General features: G+C 36.4%; 1 protein-coding gene across 1 annotated transcript; it reads left to right on the forward strand.

The window, feature by feature from the left end:
• Positions 1-631: 631 nt before the first annotated feature.
• Positions 632-15430, forward strand: LOC108672473 (protein OS-9). The gene is made up of 17 exons (XM_047881177.1): positions 632-826; positions 5249-5387; positions 5724-5828; positions 6210-6403; positions 7342-7419; positions 7663-7728; positions 7874-8009; positions 8622-8768; positions 9070-9590; positions 10028-10096; positions 10444-10599; positions 11256-11354; positions 11851-12064; positions 12357-12406; positions 13202-13301; positions 14276-14388; positions 14797-15430. Exons 1-17 carry the CDS (start codon positions 683-685, stop codon positions 14998-15000), a joined length of 2535 nt encoding a protein of 844 aa, XP_047737133.1. The 5' UTR covers positions 632-682; the 3' UTR covers positions 15001-15430.
• The last annotated feature ends 11134 nt before the right edge of the window (positions 15431-26564 follow it).

The raw sequence follows: 26564 nt of genomic DNA on the forward strand, positions 1-26564 counted from the left end.
AAACAAAGAATTTAATCTCAAAAATTGTATTACACATTATTTGGAATAATAATTCATTCAAAATGCGCTATCATGTGCCCACTTTATTGAAGTTTTGCTCTGGCATTTTTTTCTGGAATGGACTGACGTCTATTCATCATAAATCATCCATAAACCATACTTCATGACTGACGTATGATTTACTTTGATGCGCCTAAGAATTTCGGGCGTGGTCTGTTCTGTGTGATATCAATCATGCAGAGTGTCATCCTTCTCTGTCGTTGCTCGTTGTGCTTGCTTTATTATGATTGAAAGTTCAATTTTACTTCTTAAATAATCTTGAATTTTAAAATAGGATTCTCGCAGTCATCTTAGGAAAATCAAATAAACTTGCCACAACGCCTATAAAAAATCTCGTTCTAATCTCCCAGCCATTTAATGATCATCTATAATATTTTATGATGATCATATATCAATTATAAAATTTAATATTTTTCACCATGAAACAATAAGACTATTTAGAACTATATAAAAATTGCCTTTATTAACTCGTGTTTGCAGCGTCAAAATGAATAATTTTTATCCGTGGCTCACATTGGTTCTGAAATTGTGCGGATAAGTAAGTTTTAATCAACAGTTCAACAATATTGCGGATGGCGAAGACGTTATACTGCAGTTTTATGTCATTGCGAGAAAACAAATCATGAGTTTTACGGGTCACATTAGTTTATTTTTATTATTATTTGGAAGCTGGTGCCTAACATCTGAAGCAACTTTTGATATCGATGAAATAAATTCAATATACTATGGCATGGATATCATGGGAACTCCCATCCTCAAGGATAAGGTTTGTTGACATTGGCTTTTGTAGGTAGGTACGTAGCCTACTTGTAATCGATTAACTACTGTCAATCAGACAATGAGTACGAGTAGTTTAACATGGTGGCAAACTAATTTTTTGCCCAACTCACTTTCACCCCTGTTCATAACTTCATAATTCACTTTTCGTTATTTATTTACACCAGGACTGGGATGACTTCAAGTCACAAGTCATTAGTCATGGACTTGTGACTTGTGTTAAGCTATTTTAAAGTTTGTTTTGTTAGAATTTTGTACTTTTTCTTTGATTAGTCATTAATGTTTTGGGTATTATTGCAGATTAACTACATCCAAAAAAAAGGGTGTTTTTTTTTTGAATTATATGTTTTTTGGGGTGTAGATTACGAATCTGAAATCCATTTTTGGCGGTCGGCATCGGAAAACCAATTTTTTTCCGACCCAAAAATCGCGCTAAAAATGCCTAAAATCTGCGAAATCGGCGAAAAATCGGAAAACATTTTTGAACTAAATCGATCTGGGAATGACTGTAAACCTATGTAAAACCCTAAAATCGCGCTAGGTTAGGTTAGGTTAGGTTACGATATAGGCTGCTATTCCGCACCACCCAGGGGCTGCTATTCCGCACCACCACCCATAAATCTGGAGATACATTGCCACATCGAGAGATCACAACCTAACGCCAACTCGCAGGTTGGGTTGGTTCGCCCAGGTTCCTTTTAGATCAAAATGCTATCTAAAAAAAGGAACTTGGCTGACTTAACCCAACCTAAGAGCTTTTTGTAAAATTTCGATGAACAATCCGACCCTTTATATAAAGGTGAGTGGGTAACGTAACTTACGTAACCCCCATGCTGTCTCTTATACACATCTAGATGTGTATAAGAGACAGCATTAGAGCGGTCAGACTGCTTTATTACTTGTTCAGTTGACACTTGCTGTACAACCGGACTGTTTTTAGGGTAAAATTAGCTATTTGGGGTAACACGTGCATGCAACCTTGTAATAAGTTCGTGGCTTGTAAATAATTCATCATTACTCAGCGTAAATGGCTTTTCATTAAAAATTACCCGGCAACGAATATTTAAAATGGCCGGCGACGCTTTGGGCTTAAAAATCCATATATTGCCGACGCTGCATCCACCCTCTGCATAGTGGGGTATGAAATCTTGCAGCTCAAATGTCATAAATTTTTGTTTGATTGAAAAAATTGCGGTTTGCACTTCACAAACATGTCATTTTATAAAATTTTCAACTTCCACAATCTGCATTGCTTTACCATTCCTGCCAAAATATCCTGCAGAATGTGTTCATTGTAATGTAAACAAGTCAATGCATGGTGGCAAACTAATTTTTTGCCTAACTGAGTAACTCATATTCAGACACGTTCATAACTTCATAATTCACGTTCACATTTTGTTATTTTACAACACCAGGATTGATATAGCATGTATGAAGTATTAGGCATTTTTAACGTTTTTGTTAAAATGTTCTACTTTTGATTTGATTAATGTTTTGTATCACATCAGGGTGCAGAAGAGTACAAGCAGCATTGCCAATATATAAGTTTTTGGACAAAAGCATCGTTAACCATTTTCAAAATCATCTCCAGGTAATTCTTAATGAAAAGCCATTTAAGCTGGGTAATGAAAAGCCATTTACAAGCCACAAACTTATTTACAAGCTCACATGCACGTATCACCCCAAATAACTAATTTTACCCTAAAAGCAGTATGATGGTTCAGAAACACTAACATTTGTTTTCACTTAACTGTCATCAGAACATGTGATAATGCAGTCTGACTATGGTACTCTGAAGACTGAAGTAACTGCAACTATTTGTTGTTTACGTTTTGCAGTATATTTTGGCCAAAACTCATCGCAACTGATTTCTGTACAAGCTTCACTGCATCCTGATTAATCCAATGGACAGAGGTGGGCAGTAGTGTGCTACATGTAGCGGCTGCTACATTTTCAGTAGCGGTAGCGGCGCTATATTGAAGGCAATGTAGCAGTAGCGGTACTGCCCGCTACATATTTAAGCAGCAATATATGGTTTTGTCACCACAGCACTACTGCTACATTTATAGATAAAGCCTTCAGATTTTACTTAATAGTATTAAATATTATTTAAAAACCAGCATGATACATACATAATATAAATTACAGAATAAAACTGTACGAAAGATTTCGATGTAATGTTGTCAACCCCAGCCTGTTAATAGTGTAAACATGTTAGTTGTTACTTGCAGAGGTGAGCAGTAGCGCGCTACATGTAGCGGCCGCTACATTTTCACTTTTTCAGTATTGGTAGCGGCACTAGATTTAAGGCAATGTAGCAGTAGCACCTGCTACATTTAGAGCATGTAGCCATAGCGGTAGTGGCCGCTACATTTCAAAGTAGCGCTGCCCAGCTTTGCCAATGTATTGGAAACCTTACTTTTTTCTAAATAGTTGGCCAAAGACTGGCTAATATCTTAAATGCAATAATTTAAATGCAAATGCTTCAGCAAGATCTTCTGAAGGCGTAGAAGTGAGAGCACCTTAGCTTCTTTGAAAAAAAATTTGAGCATAAAATGATTACCTACAAAAAAGCAGAGAAGAATCATATTTCCACAAAAATTGAACAATGATTATTTGGGGATGTGTTTTTAAGGCAAAAGGTTCCTCTATAGATATTACTTGTAAAATAAGTGATTTAGTTTTGGCAATTTTATAATAAATATACTTATATATAAATACACTCCCATGTTTCTATTTAAGTTGTAACTCCATTAAAATAAACATAGTAGTAAGTGGGTTGTTTCATTTTTGCCTCTATCATTAAGGTTATTCTAAGAAATTACAAACTCTTTCCTGCATTCAAAATAAAGTCTAAGAAACCTTTCATTATGGCAAAATGCATCCCGCTTGGTGTTGCTGGGATTGGTAATCCCTTATGTTAGAGAATCCCGTTGCAATTATCAAATTGCAATAAAAAATTGGTATTACTGCAATTTGATAATTTGGTATTATCAATTGGTATTATCAAATATCATATACCAAGAATGCAGCTCCTGTACTGAAATTCTCATATCTGCTATCATTATTATTAATGAAAATGAGTTGTATCATTTTGAAGAAGACCCATCAAAATTCCTATTGAATATTTGAAAAGCGTATCTTTGCATACTATAGTCGGTAAATGTGCTAAATGAGCATATTCATATAGTTAAATGAATGTGCCAAATGATATTTTTTGCACTTCTTCCTTCATAAAATCTTCAAATCTAAATCGATCTTGACATAAGTAAATACATATCTATTTGTTGACAGTACTTATTATGCACAGCCTCATTTTTTTTTAATTCTAAATTGTCTAATGGAATCTTAGAGGAAGGTGAGTTCAGCCTGCATTTAAAAAAAATGCAACCATGAAGTTGATTAGTACCATTTGACGATACTGTATTATGAAAAAAAACTATCTGCAGAAATTGTTGCCAAAGATTCAGGATATTTACATTAATTTCTATATGCATCAGCAAGATCTTTAGAAGACAAAAATTTTGCTGCTGATGCATCACCAAAGATCTTCAAATCTTCACTCACTCTCTGCGCCCTGGCCCGTGGCCACTACCTATATAGTGAGCAAAAATCTTGTGACCTTTTGCAACACATCATCTGCAAAATTTATATTTTCTAAAGATCTTGCCAATGCATTACTCTTAGAATTCTTCAATTCACATATTTTTGCCAAGATAACTTGAGGTAGTTGAAGGTTTGCTGTCAATACCATTAACATTGCTGCCACAGCACATGAGTTGCCAGTTTTCAATAGGAACTAGCTGTTTTAAAAACAAAACTAGATCACATTTTTTTAGTGTGATGAAAATATCTTCATAGCTGTCATGTGGTTATTTAACCCTCCAATTGTAGTTTTGAAAAGTATTAGGGTTTCAGTGATTATTGGCAAGGTTAGTGTAGGATCTGCTTCTGCTGAGTGGCAACCTTGTATTATTGATGGTAGGTAGTACTGGCAACAAGTCCTCAATAATACTAGTAACATACAGGCTTAAAACCTGATTTTGGCAACCCAATTGCCAAATTTTCTTACCGGCCACTTTGTGGAGTTTGAATAATATGTTGCAAGATTCCAAGATCATATTTTTTATACCTAGAAATACAGATATATATGTTTTGTGTATACTAATGCAAATTTCTAAAAAATTTCAAAATATTAAAAAAATCTTAATAATTTAAAATATTAAATACATATATTTTAAGCAGGAATAGAGAGTAACTCATGTTATATTTAAGCAGGAATAGAGTAGTTACTCATGTTATATATAATAGCTTTATCATTAGGATTTCTTGTATGATATATCATTCAATTTGATTATAAGTAATCTCCTTAATTTGATTTGTGTACTTATGAATTTGCAATTTTTTTCAGTTCAATGAAGATGTCTTGATGATGGTGAATCGACAAGGACAAGAATATGCCTGCACTCTCCCCATCATCCCGCTGGACCTCAAAAGCAGCGGCAGCAAAGATGAGACCGCTGCTCAAGTGGACACCGTTGATATATCAGGCATGTCCTCAACTTATGTTCTTTAGGCTATGTCCTTAACAATTTTTATGATAAATTTGGACCTCAAAAGCAGTGGCAGCAAAGNTTATACACATCTAGATGTGTATATGAGACCGCTGCTCAGGTGGACACCGTTGATATATCAGGCATGTCCACAACTTATGTTCTTTAGGCTCTGTCCTTAACAATTTTTATGATAAATTGAATAACATTCAAGATTTATTACGGTATTGCTCAAAAATGTGAAAGATGGATTTGTTTGTATCATGTTGATTTTATTATGTTTAGAGTAAAAGATAATGAATTAGAAGAAATAAGTGATTATTATTTTTTCAGAGTTATTGAAGCCAATGGAAGAAGCTCCTTGTTTGCTATCAAAGAAGGACTGGTGGACATATGAGTTCTGCTACGGTCAAGTCATCAAGCAGTATCACATGGAGGGTAAGTAGAGAGCCTTCATACTTGAATTTTTATTGATATTTCTTTCTATTTGAGAGAAAAAATTTCAACCTATTACATTCAGTGGTTGTCAAATATAAGTATTTCATCAGTAATATTTGAAAAAAAAAAAATTGTAAAGAATATCAAGAGATCCTGTTGGACAACATTATCATACATTTAAATTGTAAATTTAACTATTCCCAAAATATTGTAATATTTTTTTACTGCATAAATCGAAGCTAGTATTATTACCAAATGCTTAATGCTCTCACTCACATTTCTACAGGAGGTAAAAACTCTTCTCACTATATTATAAAAATTGTGTACTGCCTAAATTGAAGCTAGTTTTATTACCAAATGCTCTTACTCACATTTTTGCAGGAGGTAAAATCGCAGGTGCAGTACTAATCCTTGGTCGATTTGAAAGTGAATATGACTGGAGCGCTGGTGGCAAGGGTGGTGCTGATGTGGCATCAGGGCGCAACAGCAACAGACTTCAGCGCTTCCACAGCCAGTATTACACTAACGGCACAAAGTGTGATCTCACTAATGAACCAAGGAGGAGTGAAGTCAGAGTTAGTGATGGGGTTTAAACTTTAAGTTTAAACAGAGTTAGGGTTTAAACTTCTAGAAAAGTTAGATTTTAACTGTTAGGTACTTAACATGATTTAAATATTTTAGACTGTTTAGTGATGCTATAATTTAAATTTTTTGAAAAGTTAGTTTTTAACTGTTACTTAACATAATTTAAATATTTTAGACTAACTATGTACGTGTGTGCTACCTAGTAGCCTGGCACTGTAATTATGTTAAGATTTACAAGCACCTATCTACCATACTGATTGCATTAGGAAGATCTAAAATTTTGTTCGTCTGGCAGAGGTATATAAAATGGCAGTCTCTAACACGAGGGATTTGGGAGAAAAGCATGAGAGAAGGAATGGCAACATGAATACACACCGCAAAAAACCATTCCCTCACAATGCAATAACCATTGCTTATGTTTGAGAATTAATGTTAATGCTGTGGGGAAACCTAGGGCTATGGATTCTAAAATCTTGGCAATTGTCCAACCTGAGCAATGTCAGTGTTGTTCAGCAAGTTTTTAATTTAAATGCTATATTTTGCACTTTTTTAGCAGTTAATAGTTCCTATTAAATTTTGATCATTTCTGAAACTATTAATTCTGAACTTTTCCCCATTGAATTCATATTATTTCTAATGTAGATAAATTAAAATTCTTCCTATATTCAGTGCCGTGGCTGATGAGTAGGAATATAACTTTATGTTTATGGTGTGCCCAAACAGTGCTGACAGCCTTCAAACGGATGTTTTCTTTACTAATTGTTTTATGATGGTGACTTTTACCTGAGCTTTCTGATCATATGTTAAGCTCACTATCAAAATTATGTATTCACATATAACTTACCATTGCTTCATAACAATCTCTTGATAATGTGCACTCAGTTGTTTATATGTTCATCAATACCTAATTATTAAATGAATATTTCAGTTCAAGTGTGAGACAGACGTGGGAGACTACATAGAGCGTGTAGATGAGCCCGAGTCCTGCCGTTACATCGTTACTATTGCCTTGATAATTTGCTATCTGTTGTACTATTGCCTTGATTATTTGCTATCTATTATTCATATGTTCATCAGTACCCAATTGTCAAATGAATATTTCAGTTCAAGTGTGAGACAGACGTGGGAGACTACATAGAGCGTGTGGATGAGCCAGAGTCATGCCGTTACATTGTTACCATTGCCTTGATAATTTGCAATCTGTTATTTATATGTTCATCAGTACCTAATTATCAAATGAATATTTCAGTTCAAGTGTGAGACAGACGTGGGAGACTACATAGAGCGTGTGGATGAGCCAGAGTCGTGTCGTTACATCGTTACTATTGCCTTGATAATTTGCAATCTGTTATTTATATGTTCATCAGTACCTAATTATCAAATGAATATTTCAGTTCAAGTGTGAGACAGACGTGGGAGACTACATAGAGCGTGTGGATGAGCCAGAGTCGTGTCGTTACATCGTTACTATTGCCACAACGCGCGTCTGTCATCACCCATACCTTCGCCCACATCCATCCCGTACACCTCATCAGATCAGCTGCGCTCCTGTACTAGAGGAGCACAAGCTCAAGCAATACACACAGAGACAAAACCGTGGGTATTTAACTGATCATACAAAGAACTTTAGGTTTTCTTCAAGTTAAAGTCTCTGTTTGGTATTATTAAAACTCAGTTTTTAATGAGTATATGCCAATTAGTACTCGTGTATATATAAGCAGAAATGGTCGTAGATCTTTTTATATGACTAGAGAGTAAGACCAGAGGCAGATACCATCATTAGACTGTGTGACTGGCACCAGGAAAAGCGGGTGAGGTATAATCTACCTGCTTTTGATCTACACAAAACATATATAGTAACTGAGTCCGAAAGCAAAAAAATTAAAGTACCGAGTATACTAGAAGTAAAGTCTGATGCACAATTGTGTTGTTATGCAATGTAAGAGGAGAAATTAGCTGAGTAATCAAACATTGATGACTGCATATGGATTACATTTCATGATTACAGCCACATTGCTGTTGCTCACATACTCTAGAATTTAATTTATTATTTTTTTTTGCATGTATGGGCGCTTGTTTTTTTCAAGGAAATTCTATTAGGAAAAATGTACTATTGTCATTGTGGTCCTGAAATATTAAGATCTTTGGAGTAAATTTATTGAAGTCTTGAATTTGTATAGTTTAATAACTTTTTTCTATTGTGTGCAGGCAAGAAGAAAGAAGCTGAAGAAAGAGCAAAGGCTGCTGCTCTGGCAGGTCTCCAGCCTGTTGAAGAGAGTGACATTAATATCAAACTCTTCAGCCTGGGATCAGCTTTTAAAGATATCAAGAATCCCTTCGGTGACGCTCGTGAAGGTGGCAGTGAATTTACTGTGTGCAGTTTTGATCATAGAAAGCTGAGTCTGATCACAATACATGTCTTTCTTTTTTTTCTTTGTATTAACTTCTTTTATTTAGAAGCTAATGTTTTTGTTTTAATTAAGAACAATACATCTATGTCCTCAACGGTTTTCGATTAATATGTTATTGTATTACCGCAGGTAATGCTGAAGCACCAGTTCTGTCCGTGAATGTGGCTAAGCCTAAAATACAGGCCAAGAACAATATGTCTGTGTCCTCGACGGTTTTCCATTAATATATTATTGTATTACCTCAGGTAATGCTGAGGCCAGTTCTCCACCAGCTGCATCATCTATGACAGACGCTCAGGACGAAGTAGTCAGTGGTAGCACAGAAGGATCATCTTCTCTCACTGGCTCAGCAGAAATAGATAACAATCAGGATCCTGGTCAGCTCGAAGTATTATTAGATAACAATCAGGATCCTGCTCAGCTCGAAGTATTATTAGATAACAATCAGGATCCTGCTCAGCTCGAAGTCCAGCTTACTGAGGCTGTGGGTGTCGGCAGCGTCATTGAGGTCGCTGTGAACATGGAAGATGAACCAGACGAGCAGGACGAGTCTCCCCTTGTGAAGGATGACAACAACAACAAGGATGACAACGAACAGGACGAGTCTCCCCTTGTTAAGGATGACAGTGACGGACAAGTGGAAACTGAAGACCGCGAAGGTGTCGAGAAGGTGGACATTACAAGTGTGGATCGTGAGGCGAAGCTAACAAAATCAGAGACGCATCTTGATAGAATAATACAGCGAATCGGAAAGCACTACAGCGAGGTAATTGAATTTTGTTTAAAAAACTCTTATTTTACATGTTTCTTCCAAATGAGACTACAGTGCAAATTTTCTATGTTAATATTAGCTATTGCGGGATTAGTTAGAAAAAGATCACAGATGTATGTCATGATTATATAGTTATCGGCAAGCTCATTTAATCCTTTATTTACCAATGTATTAGCCTTCATCAATGCTATTCATATTTTAGGATCTGGTAACTGTGCCCTCAGCTTGTAAAGTTAGGCTAGCCATTATTTGATTTAGTTATGAATTTCTTAGCAGAAATTTCACTCTGCAGGACAAAAACTTATAAAATTTACCTATGTGAGTCAACTCTCCACTCATATTTTATTGTTAGCAATGACAAAACAAACGATATTCTGAAACTCTTTAGGGCTCTGAAAATTGTTTAAGCTGTTATAACTCATGTCCTGCAGATGACAGATGTTAATCTGGGAAGCACTTCCAACCTGAATAAATTGAGAGAACAGCTGTCCGCAGGCACCGTGAGTCTAATTTCTATTGAGGATAAAATTTAAATTATTATTATCTACTGTTAAAGCTTTCTGCAGTGCAAAATTTATAATAAAAATGCAGTTAGGAAAATATGTTATCAAACATTATAAAAAATATAACTCGGTACTAACTGTAGTGAGTGAAAGAGAGTGCATTTTCTCATCGACGAAAACGTGAAGTCACGGACGGACGGACATGACGAGCACAAAAGGGAATTTTTTCCATAAATGTGAAACTGCGCTAAAAAGCATTCTTCGAGTTATTCCTTTCAACTATGAACTGAATACTTTCTTAGAGAAGTTTATTTTGAAAGTTGAGTAATAATTGTTGTGTCCAGGACGAGCTGCAGGAGTTGCTGGACGAGACGCTATCAGACCTGGACGAAGAGCTTTCTGCGCTCTCAGACCTCGCGGAGAAGAGGGGAGACTTTGCGAAGCTGCAGCTCTGGCGCACGCTCGCTCTCAAAGTGAAAAACATGAAGAACAAAACAAAGGTAAAGATATGAATTCAAGAATTTGAAAGCAAACAAAAAAGGACAGCTAAAAAATTCACCATTTCTTGAGAATGAAAACGTTTCGCAGTCCAGCTCCATCGTCAGTTCAAAAAAAGTTTTGAACTGACGATGGAGCTGGACTCCGAAACGTTTTCATTCTCAGGAAATGGTGAATTTTTTGGTTGTTTTTCTTACCTTTTGAATTCTTGATAAACTTGCGATTTAAGCTATCAAGTGATTTTCATAAAGATATGAATTGTGTTATCATTAATTCCTACCTCTAGATTCTGAGACAGATGATACTGTGATTGTGAGTGTAACAGGGAATGTAAATGCATTGTTGACGATTTAATATGACAGGGTTTTTACTAGGTTTTGGGGGATGGACTAGTAGTTTCCTATTGGGAATAATTTCGATTAGTTTTTCTTCTTGGGTGCTCACGGCTAGGATTCATTTGAATTTCCTCCCATCTCGCGCATTAATTGATTTTTATTGAACTGCCTGACTACAGAAACATAGGAGACTGAATTATGCTGCCTTGTACGTGTCTCAGATGAACGATGTCAATGCACCAACATTGTATGTTGGCCAGATGTCTTGAAGTATTTGATTCTGGTGAGAATAAATTACATTTTGTATTATTTCTTCCTTACAGCAGATGACTGCGGCAAGGAAGAAGGAAGTAGAGCCCGAGTTTGGTACTGATGAATGGGTGCAGTGGCGCGTGAAGAAAAACGAAAAAATTATTTCAAAGGTTCGTATGAGTTTGAATACATAGCTTTTTTGATCGAACATTTGCAGCTTGAGCTAGAATTATGTACAAATTATGCCCTCAATGAACGTTAACAAACAATTACCGTTCGACAGGTACAATTTTTTTATTTTGACCTTGCTTGTTTCAAATTCAATCGTCAATTTATTCCGTATGACAGACAATCTTCAATTTATTCTGTGACAACAGACTTAGAGTTTCTTAATCTATATATATTTTTGAAAATTAGCATGTTTGTTGCTGTGAAACGTGTGATAGGAAATATGTACAAGTTGGCCCTCGTTGTGTCACTTTCATGTGAAACAGGGATGCATTTTTAGCGCATTTTCTCATATATGGAAAAAAGGCGCTATTGTGCTCGTCATGTCCGTCCGTCCGTCCTTCTGTCCGTCCGTCTGTCTGTCCGTGGACGAACGAGAAAATGCGCTCTCTGTCACTCACTGCAGTGAGTGCTGAGTTACATTTTTTATTATCGCAGGCCCAGGAAACTTTGAACAGCGTAGGCGACATGAACGCAATCATGGATGCTAAAGTCGTGGCCGAGGCCGAGAAGATTGTTAAGGATGCCATGGCCGCCAAGGAGGAACAGGGCAACGAAGACCATGCAAAGAAAGATGACACTAAAGATATCTTCGAACTTCTCTCTAATAAGATGGTTGATGAGTTCATCAAAGAGTATCTCTCTGATCATGGTGAGCATTTAGTTAGTTACTAACATTCATTCTATGCGTGGATGTCGAGTTATGGCTATGAAGTGTCATTGAAACTAAAGACCTTGCGTTTTTAAGTGACCTAGCGAACAGTAAGTGAACAGAGTGTTAAGAGAACAGTTACGAACAGTAACACTATTTCGTGTTACTGTTCTCAATAAAATATTTCAGTACGTGAAATTTGCCATTTAATGTTATTCATGTCCCATGTTTTAATTCGAACTTATTTGTTAGATATTGAAATTTATTTCCATGCCAATTTCTTTCATTGCAGATGCTGGATCAAAGGACGATGAATCAAAACTAAGCAAGAATTCCGCTAAGGTGAGAAAAACCTAGGTCTAAATGGAGATTTCTTCAATTGACGATTGCATCTAATTTTTTAAAGATGTTGTGAGGTTTAAATTTGATTTCCTTGATGAGACTATGAACTGCAAGGCTGACCGATGCTAAGGTCTCCTCGCTCCCCTTTTCTGCAGTGCAAAATTGATAATAATGATAATGTAATTAGGAGAGTGAATAAATAGAAATGTATATCTGTAAGAATGAACGTGGGGGAATCTCAATTTCATCAGAAGCAATGGTTTCTTCTTGTGAGGGTTATATTGTCGGTGTATGTGGTCAGTACGTCAACTGGTCTAACTTTACTAAAATTTATTTCATGATTCTAATCATGTATCTTTACTATGATAAACAGCAACTATAGCCTCCATTTTCATTATACTGGATTTGGCGCAGTAATCCCAGAACTTAACATCTCTTAATTTTTAACGATGCTTCATCTTTCACACCCATCTATTTTTTCGCTATTATTAGACATGAAACTTTTGTGGGAACAGCCAAATTTTTCTTATTTACTAATATATCAAATTTTCTAAAAGTATTGACAATTTATTTCGTCTATGACATACTTTGCTATTGAAAGTTGATTGAAATGATTGATTGAAAGTTGTAGTTATTTATATATTTTTTAAAGCCGAGACCAACGGACAAAGATTATTAATCTTTCATTCAGCAATGTTTTTCTATGAAAAAATGTTTTTTATTTATTACAACAGGTTTTTGAGCGTCATTTCTAATTTCGTTTCCAAGATATCTGATGTTTTGTGTTGTGTGCAGGGCAAGCGCGGTGAGGGCGAGAAGGAGGCGAGTGTTGTGATCAGCTCCCTGCAGCAGAGCATTAAGAACAAGATCAAGGAGGCTGGCATTGACGTCAATAGTGCGTTATTTTTATGATGCTTAAACTCTGCACTATTTCTAAATATCATGTGAATTGTCGCGTTATTTTTGATGCTTAAACTCTGCACTATTTCTAGTTATCATGTGAATTGTCGCGTTTTTTTTATGATGCTTAAACTCTGCACTAATTCTAAATATCATGTGATTTGTCGCGTTATTTTTATGATGCTTAAACGCTTCACTATTTCTAAATATCATGTGAATTGTCGCGTTATTTTTATGATGCTTAAACTCTGCATTATTTCTAAATATCATGTGATTTGTCGCGTTTTTATGATGCCCATACGCTGCACTATTTCTAGTTATCGTGTGCTGTGTCTAATATAACACATGTTTGAGTTCTGGGGAATATATTACGCTTTTTAGAGTTGTCGTGTTCTATTTTTATTTTCAAGCTACTCATTACACTATATTGTGTTACTGTTCTCAATAAAATATTTCAATAGTACTTGAAAGTTGCCAGAATTTCATTGAGGGGTTTTTAAGTATGGAAATTTATCGGTCAATAAGTTTTCTCAGCTATTATTTGCTTACATTGTTATATCTGCTCTATAGACTATACTTCAAAATTAAAATAAGGTTCAAAATTGCGCATAATTATTCTCATATTATTATGTAAATTTAGAACTGGAAATTCCTTTTTTCGTTTAATACTTCGTTTAATGCGTCCATGCGAACTTTTTTGCATTTTTTTGCAATTTCCTGACATCTAATCAGTCTTTAAAAGTTATTTTATTTTCATTCAGTTGTGCATTCGTGAAAATATTTTTTTTTTCGTTTTTCTATGTTGATGGCAATATTCATTGTCGTTATGATGATATTTCCTTTTGAATTTACTCATGTTTGCGTATCTTTTTTTTAAAGTGATACTTTCAAAACTTATAGTTTCATGTCCATTTTTATGATTTCCGTTCTGTTGATTTTATTTTTTCTTTTAAATTCCCTACCGTTCAGAACACAAGATCGAAGTGCAGATTTTAACTCCAGGGGCGGAATTCGGCGGCATGGACAACAAACTCTCGGCGGAGCAGGCGGCGAGTGTGGAGACCCTCGTCGTCAAGCTCATGGTCTGTAGCTAATAATTCAAAATAATAACATACCTACCTCATCAGTTGTAAACACCGCATTAAAATGTAATAATGCGACCACTCGCACGATGATCAAAGCTTGAAGGGAATGGAAGGAAGGTTCATTTATGATACAGGCTGGAATTTTAGTTCACTGAAACTTTTTTTTAGTTCACTCGCATACTTTGAAAGATTTTTCTGTAAATACCTTGTTCTGAGTCATTCCTATGAAGTTCTGATTGAAATTATACCATGAGTTTCCTCCTGGTTCATCTTTTTATTGAACCACATTCTGTTTATTTTCAAATTATACTCTAATGCATGTGAATAACAATTCCTGTATGTAAGACTCAAAGCGAAGCTAGGAGTTAAAAACAATCATGTGACTGTGTTTGTATGTCATTTTAGGGAGCCCAGAAGGAAGAGATCATGGAGCGTGAGCAGCACGAGACCTTGAGCGACAACTACAACTTCTCCTTCGACGACGAGGCTGGCGACGCAACCTCTGTTGAAGACACCGACCAGGGGCCGTCCCACGACGCCACTGACGACGTCTCGACCGGGCAAGATATACCGGCCGAGCCAAGCGGCAGTGAAGACACCGGCCGCTGAGCTTCCGGCTTACTAAACTACCTATTACAATCTTTTATATTATCCGTCGGTCTGGCATGACGGCTGGTTGTGCGCATTTCGTGAGGTGTGTTATTCTCCGTACGGTACACCGTTAACGTTTGCTGGAGTTGACATTTAGACGTCGTGTGAAGTAGCCTTGCGTCATATATGTTATTTATATTATATTTAAATGGAAAACGAGTAATGAATTACTTTTGAACTCTTTTTGCCTTCTTTGTATTGTGTTTAGCGCGTTGCGCTTGGCAGAGCTTACAATTGGAGCTTATTCGAAAAACTTGTACATTTTTCTCTCCCTCGACATTGATCAGAAGTAATAGTAGTGAATCTTTCTATTGATCGTGAATATTTGATTTAGTGTTTCAGCCTATTTATAGTAAGATTTGCTCATTTATTTATAAATATGTTTTATTTTATTAAAGCCAGAGATCATTTTACGCAGTACCTTCAACTAATGCCCGTAACCAAGGAAAATGTCATTTATATTCAATGCTTTTTTAACTGTAATATATTTTTTGCCGAAGTAAGCTCGTGGATATTTAATTTTACACGTTGAGATTACTTAAGGCAGTATTTTTCCATTAAAAAGTTGGGCCTGTGTAGTATTTTAATGACATAACGGTGTTTGGCAGCTTTACAAGAACTGTTTTTATATTTGATTTTACGAATCATGACCGAAAATATGTTGTTGACAAAGTTTTCGTGTACGTAAATATGTCAGAATTTAATGCGTTCAACCGTCAGACGAGTGCAACATTTTCAATAATCTTACTTGGCGTTCAAGATTCACTTTTTGGATTGTTACTTTGTAAATAATTTAACCGTGCTTCAAGTAAATTTTTTATTGGGTGTGAGCGGGTGCTCTTAAAGGCCGAATATTGGAAGTTGATTCTTAGCCTCTGCATTGTTTTTTGTTATGAAATATTCGTGTTGATTTGAATCTTGACGTTTATAAACCGCTGAAAAATCGTTTCAACTTGTGAAAATTACTTTCTTATCATTCAAAAGCCATTAAATATGAAACATTGAACTTGCTCATTTTTATAAAACTAGTACTTCTCGGGGTTTGGAGCTTTTGTGACGTCTTCCTTTTTCTTTATTTATTTTTATTTTAATATATTATTTCCATAACAAGCGTGAAGTCTGAAGTTTGGTAATGTACAATTAGTTGTGGATTCAAGTAATGTTAATAGGTAGAATTGATACCTAGTTTAACCATGTGAATATTTCAGCTTTACAACGAGAACTGATTCATCCTTTTCTTTTTGGATCAAATTATTTTTGCTGTAGGGCTTCTAGATTTCCATTTGAAACACCTGCTTTATCACTATACCTATTTCATTGTCTGATATGTAATTATACTATATAAACAAATGAACTCATTTTTTCTACCACGAATTAGAAAATGAAGAAAAAACCAACGAAATTTTTCAAATTTTCATTCAAAACATTTATCATTAATTTTAAATTCGATTATATAGGTATAAGAAATTTTAATGATCTGACTAAATCTGCTAAATATGTATGCTCAATTTGGAAGCTAAAAAAAAAATTGAGAGCTTGCAGGGAAAACGGACTTTAAGTTTTTTTTTAAATACATGAAGATTTAAATGAGCGAGACAGCGCCCGTGTATTGGTCCAGGTTTATTACCGTGCTGGCTAGATTTTTCTAAGTCACTGAAGTATTGTTTGAAGTTCGTTCTTACGAATTTCTGAATTCACACTTCTAGTTAATTTATACTGTTTGTTTTCTTTAATTCAAGTGTAAATTTAATTCAATTCTGTTAGAATCGCATTCAAAATTAATCATTTGAGTTCTGGACGATTTATTTTCGATCCAAAAAACAGTGAAATGATATAAACGTCCATTAAAGTTTGAAGCGGCTACAGCGACGCTTCAATATCAGTGGTTGGATGACTTCGGCCTGACCGAAGCATGGCACAATCATGAATAATTCTATCGCTGTCAGGAATTTTGCTTCCCTGTTCCCTCGAACTCTCCTGCTTTGGAGGAATATTGCTTTTTTGAAGGATGAAGACAAGCGGTTAATCTGAATAAATTTTAGAGGGCATCTTAAAGTTGACGTCTAATCCCTAAAGTTAGCCTCCCTTGCTGCCGCTGAGGCTCGGTGCTTTGACCGGCAGGTGCTGTGACTACAACAACGGTCCTTTAGAGGAGGGCTGTTTAAGCATTGTGAATTGAGATTTATAAGTGATAACAACCGTTCTTCTTCCTCTTGATTGTAGTAAATATGCATATCGTAGGATCGAGTAAGAATATGGAGGTTTAGTATGTTTATTGATGGGTTAATACTAGTGCGAATCACTACAGTCCTGAGCTTCTGTTAACGCAAGGATTCCGAATTCCGGCGTTTTAATCGAGAGACAAATATGTGTTGTTGTACCGCTATTTCTTCTTCCTTAATTACAATTTACACTGAAAATTTTGGAATTTATTTGAAAATTTGAAATGGCTACTTTGTACTGGAATTTTTACTTATTATCTCCAGAAGTTATTTGAAGACAGATTAGGCAGCAAGTGTGCATAACGGAGAAAAACAAGTATTGGACGTCTCATTTTTCGACACGCTTGAATGGTGGCATTTTATACGAGTTGCGTTCACACAGGAATAATTGGGGTATTCATTGCAATTAGTCTGTAATAATCGCCACAAATTTTAGAGCTAGTGGTGTCGGGTGTTGCGTTCACACATGACTAATTGGGGTACTCATTGCAATTACTCTGTAATAATCGCCACTAATTTTATAACTAGTGGTGTCGGGTAAAGAGGTACTAGCTGCTTCAAGAGCCTGTTAGAGTTGCGGGCCTGCGGCCAGTAGTTGGTCACAGGAGGCATTATGTAAGGTATTTTCGTTTGTAATCTGTCGGTATTGTCCAGGGTCAATTATCCCTGCAATTTTAGAACACTTCAGTCCCGTTATCCCGAATCCCGTAAATAATAATGAAGTAATCTATTCTAAATTAGAGATTTAAAAATTATTATTTAAATTTATTCATGTTACACGCATGAACCCATATTATGGGAAATTTAATTTCAGTTTAACTCCCATTTAGGATTAGAAAAAACTATATTTTTTAAATTTCATTAGGTAAATAAATGTACAAATCTAATTCATGATCTAATCCTTTCCTCTCAGTTTCGAAATGCCGTACTTCTCTCCCACCAATAATAAATTTTCAGATCATGTACAAATTATATCCCGACATAGTAAGTATCCTGGAAATGTACTCGAACAGCCCTCATATAGTATTATTCGGCGCCACGCTTTAGACGCAACACTTTGATAAATATATAATATCTGCGCTCAAGAAGCTGCTGAAAAGAAGTGGAATTTCTAGTAGATAAGAAGTAAATTTTATCTCGCTGCGCTTTCGTATTTAGCAGCAAATGCAACCTTATTTTCTCAAAAAGCACACTTTGAAAATGAAAAAAAAAACATTATTCATCCAAGCGCAAATTATACAGCATATTTGAATCGTATCATGTTTGTCAAAGTTCATTTGAAGGTTTGCTTATTTGCTTGAATCCACGTGCCTTGAATGTTCAGGGGCTGATCGAGCGTGTATCCATAATACTTTTCGTATCGGTATATTACCACTAATATGAATTCTAAGAGGTTATACCATAGGGTATTTCAAGCCGAAAAGGGACAGGGCGAAGTATGAAATTAAAATGGGATTTGTAATCAAAACGTTTTATTTCCTCCAGTAATAAAAAATTGATCAGTTCCAGTTGATTGGAACTATACATTATTTCAACAACGTTTGTTTGTTTCGAAAGTCAACTGTTTTCTATATTCAGTGTGACGGTATTCGGAACAACAGAATGCGGGATAAAGGTATCCTCAAATGACAGATTAATTTTAAATTGAATTGAACGTGCGACTTTCATTTCGAATATATAATCAATTTGTGGAGGAGGTTCTTTTTAGTAAAATGCATCCGATTAAAATCTGTATCTCAGATGCTCTAGTAAGTTGTGCTACTTCTACTATAACGTGGTTTGTCCGGGTTAGTTATAAAAGCCGCACATAGATGGCGAGCGGCCTGTGACGTCACTTGCCTCACTGCCGCATCGATTTTGTAAACATTACTCGGGCAGTTGTGTTTTGAAGATCGTGCGAGTAGGTTGGTGCTGTGCAGTGGAACTGTAGAGTCTTTCATCTTCTCCGTATGAATTGTGTTGTCTATCTTCTAACTTGGCTATTCATTGACAAGGTTGATGGTCAGTATATATTTTTATACAAGTTGTTTATGAAAATGGTGCTTCTACCGGGCTCATAAGGATACGTTTTTGCCAAGTCTGTTGTGAGTTTGTGACTAGGATAAAGATCCTGACATGCCTATTCAGCTGTCTACTTTGTGTGAACGCTCAATTGCATCTTGGCTGTGGTGATCGAGTTTCGAGTAAAGTCCATTAATCCAGTGATTGATGATTGCTCTATTTTTCTTACACATCTTATGTTACTTTTGCATTACCGTCCTGATTGGACTCTGGTTAGGTTCGCGATTGCGGTCAATCTGGAGTCTGAGTTAGGGTTGGTTGGTCGGTCAGCTGTGGACCTTTCTATCGCATTCTCTACTGCTGGTTTACCAATTTCGTGAATAAAGAAAGAAAAGATTAGGATTTGGGACCATTAATTGTAATTGACTAGAAAGTTGCATAAGGATTCGTATTGCCTAGATAAGGATTCGTATTTTTGCACTCTGTAAGCTTCGCTAAAAACATTTTCGATGTTTCTGTACACTACGTTGTAGGTTGTAACGTTGCTAACACCACGTCTGAAGAACTCGACTCTGAGTAATACATACGTGAATTATTTAGTACCTAGCTGGAGACGCTGAAGTGGCGAACGACTGATCCATAGGATGCCGCGGCGAGACGAATTCCGCGAATTTAGTGATTAGCAACGTCACGTTTGGGACACCAGATAAGCATACGTTTCCACTTTCCAAACGTTTATAAAATGCTTCCATAATATTCGCCCAATGCTGAAAATATGTACGTAAATTATAAGTCCGTATTTTAAAACAATACTTTGCACCCAATGGGCACCATCATAGCCTTGTTAGATTTTGGATTGGAACACGTTGACTCCGATTGCTTCGTTTTGTACTATTATTTAATTTTTTAGTACTATTTTAAAACAGGGTTGCCAGACGGTCTTTTTTTAGGACAAATTCCGCGATTTAGTTTTTTTTTCAATCGCGCTGGCCGGCTAAAATTTATGATGGAGGTACTTCCTAATTAAATTAAAAAAAAAACTAAAAAATTGAATTGTTAAAGCGGAACCTACAAATATACTGGTAAATATTGAGTTATAGGCCTTTTTTGTTCGCGGAGTTGGCCGTTTTCAGCACATTTTCTCATTTATGGAAAAAAGGCGCTAATGTGCTCGTCATGTCCGTCAGTCCGTCTGTCTGTCCGTGACTTCACGGACGGATGAGAAAATGCGCTCTCTGTAACTCACTGCAGTGAGTACTGAGTTACATTTTTTAGGCCATCTGGCAATCCTGATGACTGTACCACTACGTCTTGAGAAATATAATTCGTGGTACGCATATTTACCACTTCGAAGTCAACGTGTTGAAAGCTTATGTCTCCAAACTAATATAATGAAGGAGGTGCGGATTGGTTACATATTAGGAACCAATCCCTGATTCTATGCACGTAACCACTTCACACTCTACCGTCAATAACACATAAGTCGCCACTCTGCAGATATTGTACCTATCTCGCCGCTCGTCACTAAGAGCTGTGAAATACTGGCCAGAACTACGATTTAGGGATTCGATTACCACATGATGACTACGAAGCTGTTTTGACCACGCTAGAAAGATGTGGTGCTGTTGTTAAAATAGGTACCTAGTTTCTATCGAAGGCCGGCGGCTTGAGTGCTGTGAAGGCGTTATCAGCATTGACGGTACATATACACTTCGCACTATCTTTTATTGCAATTACGATCGCAACCGCGTCATGTTTCGACGTATATATCTCCCAAAGTTTATAACAAAGTGAAAGTGGGAAGTAATGAAAAAGGGAAAACAATCAGTTATTTAATTTCAATCACCACTGCAACCTGTACCTAAACACGATTGGGATTCGCTTGCAACGTTTAAAGCAACTGCGATCGCGTACGGTTTCGGAGGTGCAAGGCTTATGTCTCCTAAAGAATGTAACGTAGAGAGTGTAGAATGGTAATTTAAATTGAATCATAGATTTATATCACTTATTTCATTACTCCGCACTATGCATTGATTTCACTTGTTTTATGCTCCGCAATCCGCATTGATCCGCACTGTGTTTCATGCTTCGGTGTTTTTGAACTTACGAAACCTGTCGTGACCGCTGTATCGTTGCTTTAAACACTATTTGCGAGTGTTAATTGTTTGGGTAGAGTTCACAGTGGTGATGTGCATCAAATAAATGACTGATTTTCAAAATATAATCACTTTGCACTTCTTATTTGATACGGTTTTGGAGAAAATACTTTTGGATATGTAAAGGCAGACCTGGATCCAAAAGATCTGATATACTATCGTGCATCAATACTATGGAGCAAATGCCTGGAGTCTATATAATACGATGTTGTGTATTCTCATTGCATCAGTGATGTATAGTGATGAATGGTGATATTCTATTGCTCCTCGTGCTACACAAATTACAGAACCGCCATGCCACATTCGATGGATCTTTTGTTCGTCATGTGTTGTGCACTTCGGTGTCTTCAGCTACAAGTGTGACTTCTCAACGCTCACTTCAAGAGTCCGAAAACGTGTTGATAAACATAAACTTATTCTGTGATAAACGTTTTTTGACTTAACGTCACAGTTTTTAAGTCGCCGTCTTTGAATAGATTCCGAATGTACTTTCAACAAAATTTGAAAATGATTTTCCAGAAAGATTTAAATAGCTTCAATATATCTACATATTATATACTTGAGCACAACTTCTTGCTTTATGACCAGTTTTCATAACTTTTATAGGTATATATGTGGCTTATTCTTGGAGTGCAGTGGCAACTCAAGTATCATATTGGTGACAATTAAATTAGATGCTTCTTTATAAATTGTTGCAATGTAAATGATGTTGTGAATGGTGAAAATTTGTTAACAGTTCAATGTAATTCAGCCAATCTTGAAATTCAAAGAGAATTGTAGACTAAATTGTGTCATTTGAAAATTGTTTGGTTAGACCGGGATGAAACCATGGAAATGAGTGAAATTTTACATGGGAACATGGTTCATTCATGAGAGGTTTCTGCCCAATTTTAAGCATTGGTAGTTCAGAATACCTGATCAATTGCTAGGCAATTGATCAGGTATACCCAACATTTTAAAAATTGAAAAAGTTGCACTATATAGAAGGATGAATTCATCTCACAAGTTCTTTCCATTATAATATTTGATAAAGAATTGGCTTTTTCCAGATATATATAAAGGCTTATAAATGCATTTAAGAATCCTGAGAACCATGTTGAGTGATTGGGTTATTTAAATCATGTTCATGATGCACATCAATTTTTTAATTCATAAATGAATAGGATTTCTTATATTCGAAAAATATAGATGTCTGGTATCTGTAAAACATAAATAATGTAAAGTAATGGTTGGGATACCTTTCAAACTGATAGTCATATCAAATTTCAATTGACGATGAATATACGGTACTCAACTTATTACGTACTATTATTCAATAATTGTAGTATATGTGCATATCAAATTTCAATTTATGATGAATAAACTCAACTTATTACTATTATTCGATAATTGTAGTAGGTATATGTATACAAAATGTTTTTCTCAAAAGCCTGCAGAATTGCAATAAGGTTGAAACCAAATTGCTCCTCATTTCTTGGCTTCTTGTTGCATTGCTCTAAGACCTATATAAGTTATATTTCTTTTGTGCAGGTGTCCATGGATAGGATCTGGCGTGCATATTGGTATATATTTATGGTATTGCAGTGATCTCGGTCTGATCTTTTTGATAGTTTATATTCATAGCATACTCCCTTGCCTTAATATTTGATTGATTAAATTAGAAGGTAACAAGTTGGGAGGTGAACTTTTAGTAGTGATTGCTTCATTTGATCACCTAAAAATTACTGTGCCATTAAATATCATAATTTTTTCCTGTTTCTTCTCCAAACCAGTTTTATAGTAATTGCTATGAAGTTAATTGTTTTAAGATCTTATCAGTATGGATGAAATATTCCTTAGTCTTATCTTAATTTTTGAGCGGTTGGAAATTAACTCCAAGCTGAGCTTCAGTAGAAGAGCAGTGCAACATCAGCTCTGAGTGGGAACAAGTCAAGGAGTTCCACCTCTTGTCACGATCTGTTCATTGTTAGTACGAAGTTCAGCATTTATGAGGAAGGAACTGTAGCGGCTGTCTGGCTGTAGAGCTGCGGTCGATCCCAGTGAAAATTTGCAGACGCGTCAGCTTCTGATTTGGATTACCAGAAGCTGGGGCGACTCTAAATTTTGTTACCCAGTGAAAATTTACAGACGCGTCAGCTTCTGATTTGGATTACCAGAAGCTGGGGCGACTCTAAATTTTGTTAGGGATTGTGATCTGTGATTGAGCTTGTATTGGCAAGGACGCGAACGCTCGTCAGTCGCGTGTGCCCCCTAGATTCCCTGAACACAAGATGACCGAACTTGACTGGAGGAGTAGCGTGTTCTACGGTGTGGCTGTCTGGCTCTTGTGCCTCCTGTGCACGCACACCGCGTGCGCGGCTTGGCAGGACAACATCAAGCCCAAGCGCTTCGTTCAATTAGGTGAGTACCATTGGATAAAAATAAGATCGAACTAGCATGTAATAATGTAATATTTTGTGAATTGAACTCTGACAAAACGCTGAGATTGCTAGAAGACGAAATCACTGTATAACGGAAAGACCATGCATTCTTGAGAGTATTGCAACGTGCGAATTTGTTGTTTTATTTACTAAGCTGACGACAACGTCTTCGTACTCAACGCTAAACATCATTTCAATGCCGCATTTATGATAGACAGCGCAATCTATTTTCGTTATCGTAAATTCGTTTAGCATTTTGAATACCCATACGCGCAAAGTGTTTGGTTGAGCTTGACATTTGTTGCGGCTTGGCTTGACAGTGTACCGTACCGTTGTTGTTTTTCGTTTCAATTTCTGTCAGATCTTCGTCTCTTCAAACGTCCATTTTCCTGACATGAGACTATACCCATTTTTCTCTATCTTTCAATGAAAAGCCATGGACTTATACTAAACTTTGCTGATTATCATGTTCCAGTTTCTCGATGTATTGATTTCGAATGTTTTTCGACATTTTCGTTGTTATTCCTCTCTAGGTTTTGTGGTTCCGTTTTTTTTTTTCATTTTTTTACTGGTAGTCGATACTGAGAAGCCATTTCAATAACACGAGCGCCTCTAGCGCAGCCTCGCTGCATCCCGAGTCGAGCCATACATCATACCTCAGCACCGTTTCAAGTTGCATTATTAATCTCGTCGAGTGCTCTGGAAGCCTGGAAGGATGACCGCAGTTATGCTCCAGAAATGTAGCCTCGGCGAGCACCCTTCTACTTCCTCATGAGCTCTGCCAAATGTCATCTCTGTCTGTCCTCACCGCCCACATGAAAATAATTTGTGTTACGGTCCATTGTTTAACTTCTGGCTTGAATTTGACCAGTTTCGTGAGAGCTCTCTTGAGGAGTCTCGTCATTCTGTAGCTAATTTTGCCCAATGAAAAGTCAACTCTATTGTTCATGAAACTTCTGGAACCTCTATTTAAAAGTTGCGTCCTCGGTGACTGCTGCTTCATATTTAGATAATGGGATGCAGACGAAGCGTGAGGCCGCAAGTTCGTGATTTTTTATTAAGTTAGAGACATTTCTAACTTATAAGATTTTTGGTAAGCGTCTCACTTCGATGGGTTTTGAGATAAAAGATTTATATGCTTTTACTGTTACCTTATGTTACGTATTGAAAGTATTTTTTGTTGCTGGTGGATGCCTGGGCCTCATCCGTCATCAAAAATATCTACTTATATCCTACTTTTTAGAGGCGATTTCTTTAGCAATATTCAGTTGGTTCGTGGAATTGATATATTTTTATATTGGTGTTATTGTGCAACTATGTTATTTAATCATGTTATTGTGCAACTATGGCTCATTTCTCTAGCATAGAAGGCATATTTCAGTTTTTCTTAATTTTGTAACTTACTGTGATCCTTGACACTTACATTGTATTTTCACTTTAATTACTACATCAATTAAGCGTCAATTCAGACGTACCGTACACATTGATCTCGGGGATACATGTATTTTTTATTCATGAATTGGCTACTTAAAATTCACATTTCTTGTTCCATTGGCTGTTATACGCGTGGAATTTCATCTACCATACTCTGTTATTTGTGTTCTCGAGTTTCAAGTTTCTCGTTGTCTCATGGGCTGATCCTTTCCATGCGAGGTTCATTGTGTTGTCTGGTGGTTCATATAAGGCATACGCTCGTGCATCCCGGTTTAATTAGAGTCGATATCTGTGATACTTAAAAAAGGATAATTATGCAGCGATCGCTCGCTAGCGCTTGTATGCGTTCAAACATCGCGATGCAGCAGCACAATGTTATCGCAGTTACGCCTTCCCTCTGCCTTGATCACTCAATTGAAGCTTTTGAAGGACCTGAGTGCGATATGCTTCTATGAGCGTAATGAGGTTGCCCCGCTTCCTAACCGTCACTCTGACGAGCTATTGTCGTTACTCTGTAATTAATTAATTACGATTCTTCCATCAATTATGTTTTTACTTCAAGATGAGTACTGTTAAAAGGAGTTTGATCGCGCCTTACGCGAAGCATATTTTCTGTTGTAGAAAGTAACTTAGTTTTGGAATTTTTTTCCTGCTACATGTAGCATGTAAATGAGCAAAACTTCGAATGTAACTCTGTTCGCTTTTCGCCCACTTTCTAGAATCAATTGAACAAATTTTTATTTCTTCCTATTGTTTTGGTCTGTTGCGTATGCAGTTTCCATGCTTCAAATCTGATAGACATCTTGGTTTTTCTCGAGTTCGTCTGTAAGATTCAAGTGCAGCCTCATTCATTTCCGGTAAACAGCTCTACCAGCTGGGCTCCCCTCTTGTTTATATCGACCGCGTCGCCCTGTATATTGATCAGCTCAGCTGGCATTGCCGCGCCCTCATCACGGTATTTGGTCGGCCCTCTGCCTGCTTATGTTCATGCTTCTATATTAATTTCACTAATTTCTGACATAGTTGTCTAAGTAGACAGGACTAGTCACAAAAATCCGTGCATCATCCTTTTGAGTTGAGTACCTATAAAAGATGTCTTCACTGCAAAGCGATGTGAATGCATTCGTCAAAGTTTAATTTTTTTCATGATCGGAATGGCGATCGTGTCACCTCTTTCTCAATTTCTTCTCCCAATGAGGTTTGGACACTTCTAAAGTTTGTTTTTAGAGTGAGGGTTTAAATTACCAAACGAGTTTTCGAACTGATGCGATAAGATCAGACTGCCGATT

The sequence above is a fragment of the Hyalella azteca genome, unplaced genomic scaffold, assembly GCF_000764305.2.
Source record: "Hyalella azteca isolate HAZT.00-mixed unplaced genomic scaffold, Hazt_2.0.2 contig7236, whole genome shotgun sequence".
Classification (NCBI taxonomy): domain Eukaryota; kingdom Metazoa; phylum Arthropoda; class Malacostraca; order Amphipoda; family Hyalellidae; genus Hyalella; species Hyalella azteca.